The sequence below is a fragment of the Mirounga leonina genome, unplaced genomic scaffold (genome assembly GCF_011800145.1).
Source record: "Mirounga leonina isolate KUSES-001 unplaced genomic scaffold, KU_Mleo_1.0 Mir_53, whole genome shotgun sequence".
In the NCBI taxonomy this organism is placed as follows: Eukaryota; Metazoa; Chordata; class Mammalia; order Carnivora; family Phocidae; genus Mirounga; species Mirounga leonina.
This window is the reverse complement of record NW_023270807.1, coordinates 8,150,298-8,166,610: the sequence shown is the minus strand read 5'-3', so window position 1 is coordinate 8,166,610 and position 16,313 is coordinate 8,150,298. Positions and strand designations below refer to the sequence as shown.

General features: G+C 44.1%; 1 protein-coding gene across 2 annotated transcripts; it reads left to right on the top strand.

Annotated features, from left to right (window-relative positions):
• Positions 1–5,021: 5,021 nt before the first annotated feature.
• LOC118001113 (triggering receptor expressed on myeloid cells 3-like) lies at positions 5,022–15,572 on the top strand. Of its 2 annotated transcripts, none has more exons than XM_034991079.1 (5): positions 5,022–5,212; positions 8,112–8,158; positions 9,185–9,285; positions 14,892–14,968; positions 15,206–15,572. In XM_034991079.1, the coding sequence occupies exons 1-5, from the start codon at positions 5,187–5,189 to the stop codon at positions 15,249–15,251; spliced, it is 297 nt and encodes a 98-aa protein (XP_034846970.1). In that variant the 5' UTR covers positions 5,022–5,186; the 3' UTR covers positions 15,252–15,572. The 2 variants fall into 2 exon arrangements, with proteins under 2 accessions (XP_034846970.1, XP_034846971.1); XM_034991080.1 differs by adding an exon at positions 11,598–11,700 and having other exon boundaries at positions 14,892–15,572.
• The last annotated feature ends 741 nt before the right edge of the window (positions 15,573–16,313 follow it).

Sequence of the window (16,313 nt, the reverse complement as noted above, 5' to 3'; positions counted from 1 at the left end):
GGACTGATAGAGAATCTCATTTGTCAATCATGTGCATTACCAGGGGTACATCTTACCCCTGGGTCCTCAGAACATACCCATGTAGACCAAGAAGTATGCAGCTAGAAACATACCTCAGCAGAATAGAGGCCTTATATAAAAACCCCGGAGCTAACATCATCCTCAACGGGGGAAAACTGAGAGCTTTTCCCTTAAGGTCAGGAACAAGACAACGATGTCCACTCTCCCCACATTTATTCAACTTCATACTGGAAGTCCTAGCTGCAGAAATCAGACAACAAAAAGAAATAAAAGGCATCCAAATTGGTAAGGAAAAAGTCAAACTTTCACTATGTGTAGATGACATGACACTCTATATAGAAAACCCTAAAGACTCCACCAAAAACCTGCTAGAACTGATAAATGAATTCAGTAAAGTCCTAGAATACAAAATCAATGTACAGAAATCCATTGCATTCCTATACACTAATAAAGAAGCAGTAGAAAGAGAAATTAAGAAAACAATCCCATTTACAATTGCACCAAAAATAATAAGGTCCCTAGGAAAAAACTTAACCTAAGGGGTGAAAAACCTATACTCTAGAAACTATAAAACATTGATGAAAGAAATTGCAGATGACACAAAGAAATGGAAAGACATTCCATGCTCATGGACTGGGAGAACAAATACTGTTAAAATTCCTGTATTACCCAAAGCAATCTTCAGATTTCATGTAATCCCTACCAAAATACCAACAGCATTTTTCATAGAACCAGAACAAACAATCCTAAAATTTGTATGGAACCACAAAACGACCCTGAATAGCCAAAGCAATCTTGAAAGAGAAAAACAAAACTGGACACATCACAACTTTGAACTTCACGTTATATTACAAAGCTGTAGTAATCAAAACTGTATGGTATTGGCACAGAAACAGACCCATAGATCAATGGAAAAAAACAGAAAGCCCAGAAATAAACCTACAATTATATGGTCAATTAATCTTTGAAAAAGGAGGCAAGAATATGCAATGGGAAAAAGACAGTTCCTTCAACAAATGGTGTTGGGAAAACCGGACAGTAACATACAAAAGAATGAAACTGGACCACTTTCTTATACCATACACAAAAATAAATTCAAAATTGATTAAGGACCTAAATGTGAGGCCTGAAACCACAAAAATCTTAGAAGAGAGCACAGGCAGTAATCTCCCTGACTTTGTCCATACCAACATCTTTCTAGATATGTCTCCTGATGCAAGAGAAATAAAAGCAAAAATACACTATTGGGGCTACATCAAAATAAAAATCTGCACAACGAAGGAAATAACCAAAAAACTAAAAGGCAATCTACTGAATGCCATATTTGCAAATGACATATCTGATAAAGGATTAGTATCCAAAATATATAAATAACTTATTCAACTAAAGACGAAAAAACCCACAAATAATCCAATTAAAAAATGGGCAGAGGACATGAACAGATATTTCTCCAAAGAAGACATGCAGATGGCCAACAGAGACATGAAAAGATATTCAACATCACTCATCATCAGGGAAATACAAATCAAACCAAAATGAGATATCACCTCACACCTGTCAAGATGACTAAAATAAAAAACTGAAGAAGCAGCAGGTGTTGGTGAGGATGTGGAGAAAAAGGAGCTCTGTGCACTCTTGGTGGGAATGAAAACTGTTGTAGCCACTGTGGAAAACAGTATGGAGGTTCTTCAAAAAATTAAAAATAGAACTATCCTAAGATCCAGGAATCACACTACTGGGTATTTACCCAAAGAATATAAAAACACTAATTTGAAAGGATACATGCACTCCTATGTTTATTATAGCATTATTTACAATAGCCAAACTATGGGAGCAGCCCAAATGTCCACTGATAGATGAATGGATAAAGAAGATGTGGTGTGTGTGTATATATATATATATATATAAAATATTACTCAGCCATAAAAAAGAATGAAATCTTGCCATTTGCAACAACATGGATGGAGCTAGAAAGTATAATGCTAAGTGGAATAAGCTAGCCAGAGAAAGACAAATACCATATGATTTTACTCATATGTGGAATTTAAGAAACAAATGAGCTAAGAAAACAAAAAAGAGAGTCAAACCAAGGGACAGACTCTTAACTATAGAGAACAAACTGATGGTTACCAGAGGGGAGGTGAATGGGGGGTTGGGGGAAATAGGTGTTGGGGATTAAGTGCCTCTTGTGATGAGCACATAGTATATGGAACTGTTGAATCACTATATTGTACACCTGGAACTAATATAACACTGTATGTTATCTACACTGGAATTAAAATAAAATAAAATGTTAAGTGAAAAAAAAAAAAAAGGAAATATGTGCCTAAAATGAGACCACATGGGTAATAAGTCACTACTTACTAGCAGGAACTAAAACTAGAGTTCCTTTGCTGAAGACTAGGTGCTTCGAAGCCATATAGAATGGAATAAGGAGGAGTTCTGTCAATGTCTAAATGCCTCTTCTCCTTGTATCACATAAGAAGCAGGGATGGTGGCCCACAAATGGGACCTTTTCCCTTTAGAGCAGAAGAGGTAGAAAATACCAACTTAAATCTTTGGAGTTTGCAAGACAGGGTGGGCCTGAACACCATGGGTGAGCAAGGGAGCTACAGGGCAGTTATAGGGCAGACAGAAGGAAGACAGAGTGATAACCGAACGTGCACATAGGGACAGCCTGCAGAAGTCTAACTGGTGAGGGGTGCCTGGGTGGCTCAGTCAGTTAAGCAGCCAACTCTGGGTTTCGACTGGGGTCATGATCTCAGGGTCGTGAGATCGAGCCCCATGTGGGGCTCCACACTCAGGGTGGAGTCTGCTTGACATTCTCTCTCTCTTTCTGCCCCTCCCCCCGCTCTCTCTTTCTAAAATAAATAAATAATAAATAAATAAATAAATAAATATTTTAAAAAAAGACATCTAACTGGTGAAACCAAGAGGCAATGCACAGCAGAGGACACAGCTGAGGTCATAGCAGAAACAGTCAAAGGGTCTGATCACCTGTTAGAATTCTGCACCCAATTCCTGTGTGTGTATGTCTTGGGAGGGGGTGGTTTTCCCACACCAACAAGCAATTCTTGGACACCAGCTGGGTGTCCTGTAATTTAACTCAATTCTGATACTATCTACCCAAAGATAACATCAGATTCCACAGATTGAGGGCTTAGTTCCATAAGACTCCCCCTCCCCGTCTTTAGATGCCATTGGAGAGCACTTTTGCTTCTGACCCATCTACTATAGAAGCTACCAGTGATCCCCTCCTTGGGTTCCATTAATTTGTTACAGCAACTTGCAGAACTCAGAGATATTTTACGTACTAGTTTACTGGCCTTTTATAAAAGAATATTAAAGGACATGAATCAACAGCCAGATGAATAAATAAATAAGGTGAGGTCCTGAACAAAAGGATTTCTGTCCCCATGGAGTTTGGAGCCCAACACAGTGGCACATGGATTCTGGTTTCCCAGCCTGGAAACACTCTGAACTCCCTCCTTGTTTGTTTTTGTTTTTTGTTTTTTTTTAATGGAAGCTTCATTACATAGGCATGATTGATGAACGCATTGGCCATTGGTGACTGATTCAACCTCCAGCCCCTCCTTCTTCCCCAGAAATCAGGGGGTGGGGTTGAAAGTTCCAACCCTCTTTTCAAGGTTGGTTCCCGAGACAACAGCCCCCATCCTTCCGGGATTTCCAAAAGTCACCTCAATGACAGAAACCCAGGTGTAGTGGAAAGGGGCTTGTTATGAACAAGACACTTATGTCACATTTATGGCTCTGAGATGTTTTCAGGAACTGAGGACAAGAGACCAAATATGACAAAGGAAGCTCCCACTGCTCTTACGGCTCAGGAAATTTCATGGATTTTCGGATCTGTGATCCAGGAACTAGAGATGAAATCAAAATATATGTGAGAAATATATTTTAATTATCTGCATGACCAAACGCATATTTCTTATATTCACAATATCACACAATCTAGTGATTTTGCCATTGGTGCCACTGCCCTTGGACACCTGAAGCCACCACATCCTTGGCACCAGGCTATTCCTGGACTCTCAATGCTTACATTTCTTCTGTGTCAGTCATCTCCAATAGCCCTACACCTTGTATCACACCTTTAGGATCCAGAATCTAGACAGAATCTTGCATTTGGCCAAGCTTAGTTCAAGTCACATGCCTGGCACTTAGATGCAGGAGAAATATCTACCTCCATACTCAGTAGTAGAGGAAGTAGAACTCTGCATCTTAGTGAGACCCGTGCATTGGGGCATGTCCCCTAGGTAGAGAAGGTATTGGATGCTGGAGAGCCAAAAGATGACAAATATATCCGATCTGTTGTAGTTACTCCTAATACCATCATGTTTGTGGTCTCCATGCCTCTGCTTAGGCTGGGAGCTCAGGGAAGTGCACACCTTGCATCCAGAATGAGTACCTGAGGAATGCCTCAGCGCTTACCCGACCTCAAACAGAGCTTTTACAGGCATCCCTTCTTTGGACCACTTGCCTCAGAATCCCCTGGGCTGCTCGTTAAAATGCAGATTGCTGAGCTTTATGAGACCTACCAAATCAGAATCTCTGGCGGTGCAGCTCAGGCATGTGCATGCTTGCCAACTTCCTGTGTAATTTAGTCACATGCCCATACTTGAGAACTACAGTTTGGAGCAAGAGTAAAGGAGGCAGGTCATCAGCAAGGTTTGAGCTCTGTCTTGAAGGACAAGACAAATTTTGATGCATGGTGTCATTCCAGACGGGGAGAATGGCGGAAGGGTGCAGGATGTAGTGGTCAGTGGTCAGGGATGAGAAAGTCCTGGTGACCTGAGGAAGTGAGTGGAGCAGAAGTGGGACATCAGATGGGTGTGTCCAAACTTGCTATGGTGGAGAATGGGGAGCTCTCCAGTGTTGCCCAATGGGGCTGTGATGTAATGGGAGCAGGAAGGAAGATGTCACAAGGGCAGTGATCATTCCTTTCTCTTCTGCATTTTCCTGAACTGCTCCCTCTTTGCACTTCCCTTCTCAATTGCGAAGTAATAGTCAAGCCTCTCAGAGAACATGGAAAATACCCTGCGGGGGCAATATCCTCCAGCAACTGGAAGAGCCTTGGGATGCCCAGCATCCTGTGGATCCTGGGACTGAGATAGGATGGAGGGGACAGGGCTCTGAGGGTGGCTATGGCTGCTGCTGCTCTGGACCTCAGGTAAGGAGATGCGGGGGAGGGATGCAGATGGCCGAAGGGGTGCCTGCAAAGAGGGGTTTCTCTCACTTCTTTAGAAGGTACTGGATAGGATCAGGGTGTGTGCTAGACACAGGGAAGAGACATGAAGGTAATGGATGCACCTGTCCCAGCAGGAACTGGGTGATGAAACAGAATCTGGAGCTTCCTCTAGTGCACTGTGAAGTTGAGAAATGCGAAGTCATCCAAACAACCTGTCATCCCTATGTTGATTTCCTGGGAGATGTGAAGTGTAAGACAAAGTCTCTCCTTAAAGGAATCAGGCACTGAGGTAGAGGAGGATTAGTAGAAGGGAAAGGTAAATAACAAAAGGGCAAAGTCACAGCATGAAGACAAAAATACAGTGGAAGTCCTTCTAGCAAGGCACAGAGAGGCCATGTGAAAAAGAGGTGAAGGGTTCTGGAATAGACAGAATAGGGTTCAAATCCTATCTCTACCACTTTCTACATTTGTGACCTTAGGAAGTCCTCCAACCTCTCTGAGCCTCAGTGTCCTCATTTGTAAATAGTATCTATTCAGTATTTATTTGCACATGGTACCTACTTCAGAGGGTTGTCCTAAGAGTTAAGTAGTGGACTGATGTAAAATTCTTAGGCTCAGTATTTAGGGCATAATAAGTGGCTTAATAAAAGTTATGGAGGAGGATGATGATGGTGGTGGTGGTGGTGCAAGCAGGTGCAGGGTGATCAATGGTATTGAGGGTTGAAAGGGGAAAGAGATTAGTGCCAGTGGAATTGTTCAGGTAGACTCTACTCTGGGACCAGAAGGGGCAGATGTGGGTGGCAAGGAGTGGGGAGAGCATTCAACCTGGGGATGGCAGGAGATAGTATGAAGTCCTGTGTACTAGAAAGCAAGGGACATGTCTTGTGTACTAGAAAGCAAGGGACATGTAGAATATGGGTTGTAAAACTGGTTAAGTTCTTTTTTACTTGTTTTTTTTTTTTTTTACCATTTTATTATTAAAATTTTCCCGTCTATAAAATATGGAAAGAATAGCCACCACAAACTTATTACCTAGATTCAAATTCAAACATTCAACCATAATTGATGTTTTGCCTTATTTGCTCCATATGTATTTATAAAATTGCTGAACCATTTCAAAATAATTTATAGAAATCCTAAATTACTCATAAATACTTGATAGAGCTCCTAATACTTTTGATCTGCAACCTTGTATCTGCACTGGGGTCTGCAGATGTAAGGAAGGTGGAAGAAACATTTGCTCAGTGAAGTACTTTGACTTCCCATTCTAGGATTCCAAGCCGTAGGCGAAGGGGAAAAACAAGTGCTTGCTGGGAGGAAAGAACTGGACCACAGTTGGTTCTTACAACATCATGCTCTCCTCCTCTAGCCTGAAGGCCTGGCAGTGGGAGAAGAGCCAGGCCTCCCCAGAGACACTGGTGCACATGAACACTAGGAGCAAAGACCTAAACTGGGCCTAGGCTGGGCGATACCTGCTGAAGGATTGTCCCAGGGAGGTTGTAAGCAAGGTCACAGGGACTGAGCTCCGGCGGCAGGACTTGGGGCTGTACCAGTGCATGATCGACCTCTCACCTCAGAACCCCCATGTCCTGTCCAAACAGATTCGGTTGATAGAGTGCAAAGGTGAGAAGCAGCAAGACCCAGGACAGGGAAGCGTTTTTGCGGAGACTGACCTCAACCACAGGCTGGGGCCCCATCTGCTGGGAGGGCTGCTTTGGAGAGATGGCGCAGAGTAATGGGAAAAGCTCCAGACCTGAAATCAGTGCACCTGGGTCTTCCACACTCACACTTTGTGAGTTTGAGAAAGCTGGTAGCAGCTTCATATTCCTTTTCTCCAGTAATTGGAGAAAACTCTAAGCTAATGTGGCTAAGGAAACCAAGTCTAATACAGATTGCTCCTGCCTGAAGGAATTATTAGTCTTACAGGGGAGACAAAATATAATCCTCTGGAAAGAGTACCAGCAGTAATGACTGAGTATGTACCGAGAGGAAAGGGTAGTTAGGGACTGATTTTTAGTTAGGTTTAAACAAACGAACAGATAAGGTTTCTTCCTGGGTGGGCTTGGCCTGTCCAGAGATAAATGGACGTTCCTTCAGTGCCCTGGGGGGAGTCCTTCTTTATTCTTCTTGACTTTTTCTTCAGTTTTCCAGGTGGAGGAGGGTATGGTAGTTGCTGACCACAGAAAGAAACTTAATATACCGTGGGGATATAAGGAGGTGATGGATGTTGTCCACCCAACCCCATGGTAGGAAGGGAGGCCTGAAATGGGAACTTAGGAGACAAGGCAGGCCGAGGTGGGGGTGGGGGTCAAAGGGGGGGGCAGGAGGGAGGTTCCCTGCCTCAAAGGTTGGAGGCAAGAGTAGAAGGACCGTTATGGCAGGTGAGTGGGTCACTTGACTGTGATGGGCTGGGAGGACATGGGTGCTAAGAGCTGAAAGATTAGACTACGCTCACTGGACGAGACTCCAGAAGAGGCTGAGGCCAGCTGGATGTCACAGAGATATATAGGAATGGAGTCAGGAAACGTGGGTCCCAGTGCTGGTTCTGTCTGCTGAGTGACCTTGGGCACTCCCTGTCACCCTGTTCCTTGGGGGGTTGGACTGGATGGTATTGAATGCTCCTTCTACCTTTGACCTTCCAGGACCCTGTGAATGTTTCTCTCGTAAACAGAGTACAGTCCCATGGCAATGATTTTGGGAGAGGGCTGCTCAGCATGGAGGAGAAGGAGGTCCCTCTCGGGCTCAGATTAAGTCAGCCGGGTTGTGCAGATAGGCTGGCAAGCTCCGGGGATGCTGAGCCATCCTCAGCAAGCATTATCCGGGCGCCCAGTAGGAGCCCATGTCAGGCAAGGCTCTCAGAAGGGCTTTTTATCTCTTCCAGAAAATGGCACTGGCCAAGAGAACCAACCAAGGCAACCTGGATCCAACGTAAGTTGTGTCTGAATGAGAGTTGCTCCATGGAAGCCAAAGCAAAGCAGTGTAAGGGCTTAGCTGAGGCCCTCAGCTCAGGTCCCCACATGTGGACTCCAGGGAGCCAGGCTGACCACATGGAGGACTTTCTTCTGCTCCAGGCAGGCCAAGGGAGTCCAGAACCCTAACAGGCAGAATGACCCTCACTTCCGTTTCTATTCTGAAGCCCCAAAGCAAGCATTGAATGTTATTACTTCAAGGCAGCAAAAGTCTCATCCACCAGCCACAGAGGAAAGGAGCTGGGAGTTGGGGAGCTGAGAACATGCAGGCATATTATACCCTGACAATGAGGCACCACTTAGAAAATGGGGCCCTGGCACCAATGGAGTCTGAGTATTAGCAGCCTCTTCCTCAGAGTTAAGGAATGGGATCAACAGAAGTCCATCCCTACCCAGAGTTGTCGGGGAGTGCAAGCCATGGGTGGGTGTCAGAGAACCCTACCTGGAGGGGAAGAAACGTTGAAGGCACAAAGGGGGTGGCATTCCATGCCAGGAGCAAGTGGTGGGAATGCATGCACAGAGTGTGTCAGCTACTGAGGCAGACAGTTGGGCTGAGTGTTGAGCAGAGGGTAAGGTTGACGCAGGACCATGCGTTCAGATTGTGGAAACTCTTGAAGGCCACGCAGTCATGCACACTTTGTCCTGTAGGCAATGAGGAGCACGAAGGGCTTTCCCTAGGCCCCCTGAGGGGAAGAGTGAGGGTCTCGGTGCAGAGTGATCCAGCAGCTATGCGGGAGGTCTGGAGAAGGGAGGTGTTAGGGGCAGGAGGCCAGATAGATTCCTTTAGTGTGAGCACCGGGGTTAAGGATCCTGGGAAAAATAGAGGCCCCGTCTTCAAAGGGTATAAACCCCTGCTTGGCTGCTCTCATAGCCAGGAGAGGCTGAGCTTCAGAGCAGAACATTCAGCAGATACTCACCCTTTTGGACTCTGGGTGGGGGGGTGGGGGGGTGTGACTTAGGATTCCAGTGTTTGCCCTTTCCACAGGCCTGCTGCTGCTGGTGATTGTTCTGATATGTGGATTCATCCTGAACAAGGTTCTGGTGTTCTCTGTCTTGTTTATCTTTCTCTGGAAAGCCTGGGCTCAGGTGAGTGGGGGCCAGGGACAGGCTTGGGTGGAAATAAATGAGGGGACACAGGTGGTAGCTGCAGATGTGGATTTAGAGGGACCAGCTCCCAGGAGTTCCCCAGAGCCTGTCCCCTGAATTTCTTCACTTCTGTGCTAAGAAGTCTGGAGAGGAGGCAGGGCCCACCATTGGGAATGATGTGAATGGAGTTGGGCTGGTTCCTTGGGATGGGTGGGAGGGGCAGGGTGAAAATTTTTGTTACTGGCAATCCAGTCTTATCTTCAGAGGTGGGAGGAAGACGCAAGCCGGGGCTGGCGTGGATACATCATTTTCTCCCTTCCTTCCCTCCTTCCTTCCTTCCTTCCTTTTTTCCCCCAGATTTATTTATTTGAGAGAGCAAGAGAGAAAGAGAGAGAGGGAGAGAGCACAAGAGGGGCAGGGGCAGAGGGAGAGGGAGAAGCAGACTCCCTTTAAGCAGGGAGCCCAATGTGGGGCTCGATCCCAGGACTCTGGGATCATGACCTGAGCCTAAAGCAGACTAAGCCTGAGCTTAACTGACTGAGCCACCCAGGCACTCCAGATGCATCATTTTCAAATATCATTCATTTCTGTCACTCCTCAGGTAAGGGAGCCTCCTGAGGTGTCCCCAGGGCACAGCAAATCCAGGGAAGCAGACTTAACCTTCCAGGAGCAGACAGGCATGCCTTCCTCCACTAACAAATACCATGTTCCACTCTGTTCAGTGGTAAATAAGAGGTTTCCTGAACTTCTTTGTGAGATCTCTGTCTGAACCCTCTCTTACCCAGAGGGAAAAGAGTAGTAATGGGGGGGGGATGTAGAGGGCTGGCTGCAAAGAAACCCATGGAGAGTCATCAGGGCCAAGGGAATGGCAGTCGATTTCCGTATTGGGACTCACAATTGGGACTCACAAAGTGTAATTCAGATGAACTTTATATTTGTTCTCTTACTGCTGTCTAGACTCACTCTGCTGAGGATCTTGCTGGCCCCCTGGTAAAACATACAGGAAGACCCATCACTCTTCTGGTCATTTTTTGAAAAATAGACTTTATTTTTGAGAGCAGTTTCAGGTTCACAAAAAAACTGAGATACAGTACAGAGTTCCCCTGTCCCACCACATGCACAGCCTCCCCCACTATAGACATCCTGTCCCTGAGTGGTACATTTGTTAGAATCGATGAATCTACATTGACACATCAGTGTCACTCAAAGCCCATAGTTCACCTTAGGGCTCTTATTTGGTGTTGTCCATGCTAAGGGTTTGGACAAATGTGTACTGATGTGTACCCACCACTGTAGTATCACACAGAGTAGTTTCACTCCTTAAAACCCTTCTGTGCTCTGCCTATTCATCCACACCCTTCTGGGCATTTCTAAGCAGTATAAAGTTTATTCCTAAACTAGCTTCAGTCAGTAAGGGTAAAAGGGGTTCCATTTAAAATGAAATCTTCTCCTTCAGATCCCCTAGATTTTGTCCCTCTGTCAGAGGGACAGAAGGGTACAGGCTGGCTTTTCTTTCTTTCCTCAGCCACCATCTCTACCCCTTGCTGTAGTTTCTGACACCCCAGGACTGGAGCAGTGGAAGGGAGGAGGAAAGAAGCAGGGAAGGTCTCACCTATCACTGCTGCTCTGAGGGTCAGTCAGCTTAAGTTAACCTTTTATGAGAGAAATTTACATTTATGAAGGAAATTCCCATTTGTAAGGGTGTCTCCCTCTCTGTACCAGGATGAGAAGGTTGACTCTATATCATAGAAGAAACTTATCCATGGAGAAGGCATGGATTGAAATCTGCATAATGAACCTTACCTCTTGTTTACAGTGCTTTTCCTGGAACTAATCTCCCCATACTGGCCTCCCCACACCTGTCTTTTGTCTTTAGCTGAAGACAGAACTTAAGCTGGAGTTCTAAGCTACCTTGGGGAGTTACTCAGTTTTCCCCCTAGTTATCTCCCCTGTATACATGAGGTATACATGTTCATAAACTTTTGTTTGTTTTTCTCTTGTTAATCTGTCTTTTATTACAGGAGTCTCAGTCTCTACCAGAAGGATAGAGGGAAAATTATTTACCTCACCTACATCAGTCAACCTCTAGCTTCCTTCCATGGGGTCTGTCCACCTCCAGGCAGCCTTTTTGGACAGGATCCATGACAACCCATACTGGTGGTCTCACACATGTGCAGCTCACATCTGGTCTGTGGGAAATACCCACTTCATTCACCCCAACAAACTTATGGAACCCTGGTGGATCCCCACACAACCAGTCTTTCACTCCTTCATTGGGACATCTAGCCAATGGCAGTCTCTGTCCGTTACAGTTCCTAGGCTGGAGTCAGACACCAGTCTGCTGTGTCTTTCAAGTGCAGAAGACATTTAAGCTCTCCAAGTTGTGATCTTGAAGCCCCTTTCCCTGGGCTTGAGGTAAGGAGCAGACATCCACTCCCCTCTACCCCCAGGGTCATAATATATCCAAACTGTGTCTAAAAATCCTCTCCCAATCTTCAAAATCCCCGCAAATGCATAACTTTGGTGTGGGTGAGGTTTGGATACCTTTTTGCATGGGTTGCCCATGCCTCACTCTGGAATATGGCATCTATTTTCTTGAGACTTGTGTTAGTTGCAGACAGCTAAATCCAATCTGCCTATTTTATATACGAAGGGATTTTTAAAAACTAGAATAGTAAATGATTTACAGAATCAGATCCTACTGTGAACCACTGGGAATGACTCTCAACGCTACACTACAGGGTAGGGCTGCTAAAGGGGTCACTGCTCTTGTGACAGGACCCTGAAGAATCAGAAAACTTCCCAAATCAGGAAGCTGCCAGCCTAGCTTCTGGTTCCAGCCTCACCCCACCTTAGCCACAATCCACACCAGCAAAATGCATGCCTTTCCTCCAAACTTAAGTCTTGCACAAATGCATTTGATTGGTGGGGCCTAAATTATATCTGGAACCCTAGCTGTCAGAAAGTCTGAGAAAAGATTGTGCGGACCTTTTACTGTGCAGAAAGGCCCATGAGAAGGAGGAAGGACTGGTCCACAGCATCTGCCCAAAGAATCTCAGCCAAAACTGAGATGAAAATAGTTCAGATTTGAAAGGTCTTTGTTTTGTTTTGTTTTTATGGTCAATGAAAGACAAATACAAACATACATTCTTTGTTGTGTTATGACAAATATACCCTTTTGTCTATTATGAAGTTATTTTATAATAAAAGTTCCTATTTACCCAAAACAACATATTGGACATTATTATATGTTGCATATCACATAATAAGATACAAACACAGTGAATTCTTATTTTTTCCTATTCCAAAATCTATGGTACTTTTCTCAAAAAATCTCTGCATGTTTAAGAAAATGACTCCTATTTCCCATCACTCTATTTCAATCTACTTCTGGGATGCCCACATGATCATTAATTATTCAGTGACATTTGGAAAATTCAGGTTCCATGGCAGTCACATAAGTGAAAACTGGATAAACTAGATCCTGTTCCAGGCTGGACATACATCGTCTCATTTATGTTAGGAAGTAACATCCTCCTAAAGGATGGAGGAGAAGGCCAATTGCAAACAGAATGCAAACATGCTTTGTTTTTGCTTTTTTTTTTTAATATAAGCTCTTTAAGTGCTCAAAACTGAGTTGCCACACTCCTTACCCCTTGGCACAGTCACTTACGGAAATACTTTACCACTTACTTGGTTTAATGTGATTTTTATTTTTCTCATCTTCACCCACCCATTATGCTCCCTCCCCACAGGCATCCTCTTCATATATTTAACATATGCCCTTTCAATCTACTGTCCATATGTTTATTTTTATCTGTGTAGATCCTTGGAAATATGTAGTATTGGTTTTATGTGCTTTGTTTTACACACATTATATTCTATTGTATAAAAAATGTGCACTTCAGTGGAAAACTGCATTGTCTCTAGCACACCCTTCTGCTCTCTGATTCTGATTCTGGGGGAGCTATTTCATAGTTTTGTAAGTTGTAGGTAAGTGATAGACATGCAGATTCTGTCTTGTCTTCCATCCCCTGTTGTGGGAGGGAAATAAACCCCAGACTGGTTTGCTTTCCTATGCAATTTGTTTCAATATTCCTTTCCTCCATATAAATGTATGCTTCTTGACTTCCTTTTCTAACTGGTCCTAACATCTGCCTGGTTTATTCACTGAGTATGAGTTAAAAAGAATCTTTAATTTTTTTAACTGTATGAAAGTTGTGATTTAACCTTTTTTTTTGAAAACTGTAACTCTGTTTATAAATTTCACACAATCCTTCTACTTTGCTTCTGAGACTATCCTTGTTGCTATATGTAAATCTAAGTCTTTGATTTTTTTTTTTACTGCTATGTATGATTCCATGTAAGTGCTGAATTTTACTTATCCCTTCCCCTTGTGATGGATACCTCACCTGCTTCAGCAGCAGACTATAAAAAATAAACAAACAGGCAAAATCCAGAAAAACAAAAAGCAGTTTGAAGTAAACATCCCCATCATCTTCCTGGAGGACCCATGTAAGATATTTTCTAGAGCACCCAGGGGGCATAAGGCAAATAGAACAAAGGTTCAGAGACACGCCCATATGTGTATTCACCTGATTATCACACAGGTGCCTCTGTGACTTGGTGGGGAAGTTCGGTCTTCCCAACTGATGATGATGGTCTATTGGATAGTTGCTTAGGGGGGAAAAAGGCTTTTACCCTTCTCTCACACCATACACAAAATGAACTAACATGGATCATAGACCTAAATACGAAAGGTATAAACAATCAAGCTTCTAGAAGAAAACGGAAAATATGATCTTGGAGTAGGCAAATGTTTCCTAAACAGGACAAAAGAACCAGTAACCACAATAGAGTATACATTCAGGAGTTGGATACTGAGTGCAGGACAGTCACACACTTATTCCACATGGAAGTTCCAAAACGTTCTCACATGTTCACTGATACTGAATCTTATCCAACTTCCTAGTCCCTGCCAGTCTGCTGAGTACAAAGTGGAAGTTCAGTGTTTCACACGAGTGCTCCTCTGAGAACTAACGAGATCAAACCTCTCTCCATGGGCTGGTTAGGCATTTGGATTCTTACTGCGCTGGATCTCTTGCTTCTGTTCATTTTGCTGTTGGATGTCCTTTCTTCTGCTTGCTGATTCTTAGTAATTCCTTGGTTCATTAAGGTATTCATCTATGGTCAGTTTTAGACACTGCAAATATCTCCCCTCAGTCTCTCATCTGTTACTCGGCAAGCACATATGAGGCCAGGCCTCAGTGATTTGGTGCAGAAGAGACAAGGAGCCATTTTTTAGATTTAGACAGTCTATTACTTACACAGGTAGTGAAAGGAAGATCAGCTGAATGTTCCAGCTTCCTGGGGTCCTCGTCCCATACTCCAGAACAAAATGGGTCAGAGACCTGCAACCAGCCGTGATACCCCATAGCTGAGGAGCCCGTTGGTGACGGCCACTTAGTGATCTGACGGTTTGTTCTGAGGGGGTCAGCAGAAAGCCTCGTACCTTATCAGAACACGGAGGGTGATGAGAAACTGCCTTCCAGGAGGGGATCAGGTGGTGAGTGGCAGGTGTTCACTGCCATTGTCTCTTACTCCAGGAAGAGGCCAAGTGCATCTGTCTGACTCAGAGTAGCTGCAGTTCAAACCTCCGCCTGCATGGCTCCTGTGGCTGCAGGTAGGCGGGCCAGTGTCCACGTGGAGCTCTTCGCCAATGTTGCTTTTGTCCACGAGAGCCTTTGTCTGAAGAATAAATGTTTGTGCTGTGCGCTGAAACCATTTATAACTACATTCCGTTTTGGCCACATCTTACTGCCTATGTGAACATGACTTTGCTCTTCCACTGTTCGTAAGTATTACTTTACCTTTCCAGGCGTTTTCTTGCCCAGGCAAATGGTTTCATTGTTCATTATAGAAACTTCCTGAAAGATCCATCGACTCTTCAGTGGAAAGCATCATGAGATAGTTTGCACCCTAAGAATCTTTGAATCCCTGCCTCAAAATCCTCGTCTTGCTGTTCCTACCAATCCTGGACTGCTGTACTGCAACCCTTCCCCACTCCTGATGCAGCCCCTGCTATGCCAAGACCTGTCTTAAACAAACTTCTCAGTAAATTCGGAACTTGCCTTCCTCTAGGATGCTGCCACAGCTCTGCCAAGACGGTCTTCTCCCTGATCGCCATGAGCAATAAACTCAGCTTTCTCATCCCCACAGGTTGTGTTGCTGATATTTGGCATGACAGCATTTGACAATGTAATTAAATCCATCCATTTTTCCCTTTATGACTTAGGTTTGGGGATCTTATTTAAGATGTGCATCCCAATCTGAAGCAGAGTAATATTTTGAATATTGTCTTTTAGACAATGCATAGAGATCTTCTCATACATGATCTTCTATTAGCTTTATAGTCTCGACATTCACAACCACCACGCAACAAAGAGATCTGTCCCTTCTGAGGGGGGGCAGGATATTGTTAAAGTTGACCTCAGTCACCTAAAGCTGTGCCAATACTCTAGTCACTAACCACACATGGCTATTTACATTTAAGTTAATTAAAATTAAATGAAATACCAAAATTCAGTTCTTCAGTGGCACCTGCCATGTGCCAGATGTTCAACGAGTGGCTAGCGGCGACTGTGCTGGGCAGGAAGATAGGGGACCTCTCCACCACAGCAGGAAATTCTGTCCCACAGCCCCGCTTTCAAGAATTCTCTTTCAACAGAACCGGTTGGCCAACACAGCTTTCAGTTCCTTGTTATAAATTTAGCATCTTATTAATATAGATTGAAACATTTTATAGCACATGGTACTTGACTTAGAGTTTCCATTCAATTAAAGCAGAATTTTCTCTTTAAAAAAGAATCACACTTCTGATTTTTTATTTTTCATTCTCAAAGAAAGGGCTCATATGATTTTGGTGCCTAAATCCTTTCACCCTTTTTCCCCCAAATCTCCTCCAGTGCTGCCTTGTCCTTGGGTCTGTGGGTGCAAGCACAGCCCATTTGGAGGGCTGATGGAGACAC

Coding starts and splice junctions, on each gene's coding strand:
- LOC118001113 (XM_034991079.1), top strand. CDS start 5,187: ATGGCTGCTGCTGCTCTGGACCTCAG. Junction 8,159..9,184: donor CAAGGCAACCTGGATCCAAC/GTAAGTTGTGTC, acceptor CCCTTTCCACAG/GCCTGCTGCTGCTGGTGATT. Junction 9,286..14,891: donor TCTGGAAAGCCTGGGCTCAG/GTGAGTGGGGGC, acceptor CTCTTACTCCAG/GAAGAGGCCAAGTGCATCTG.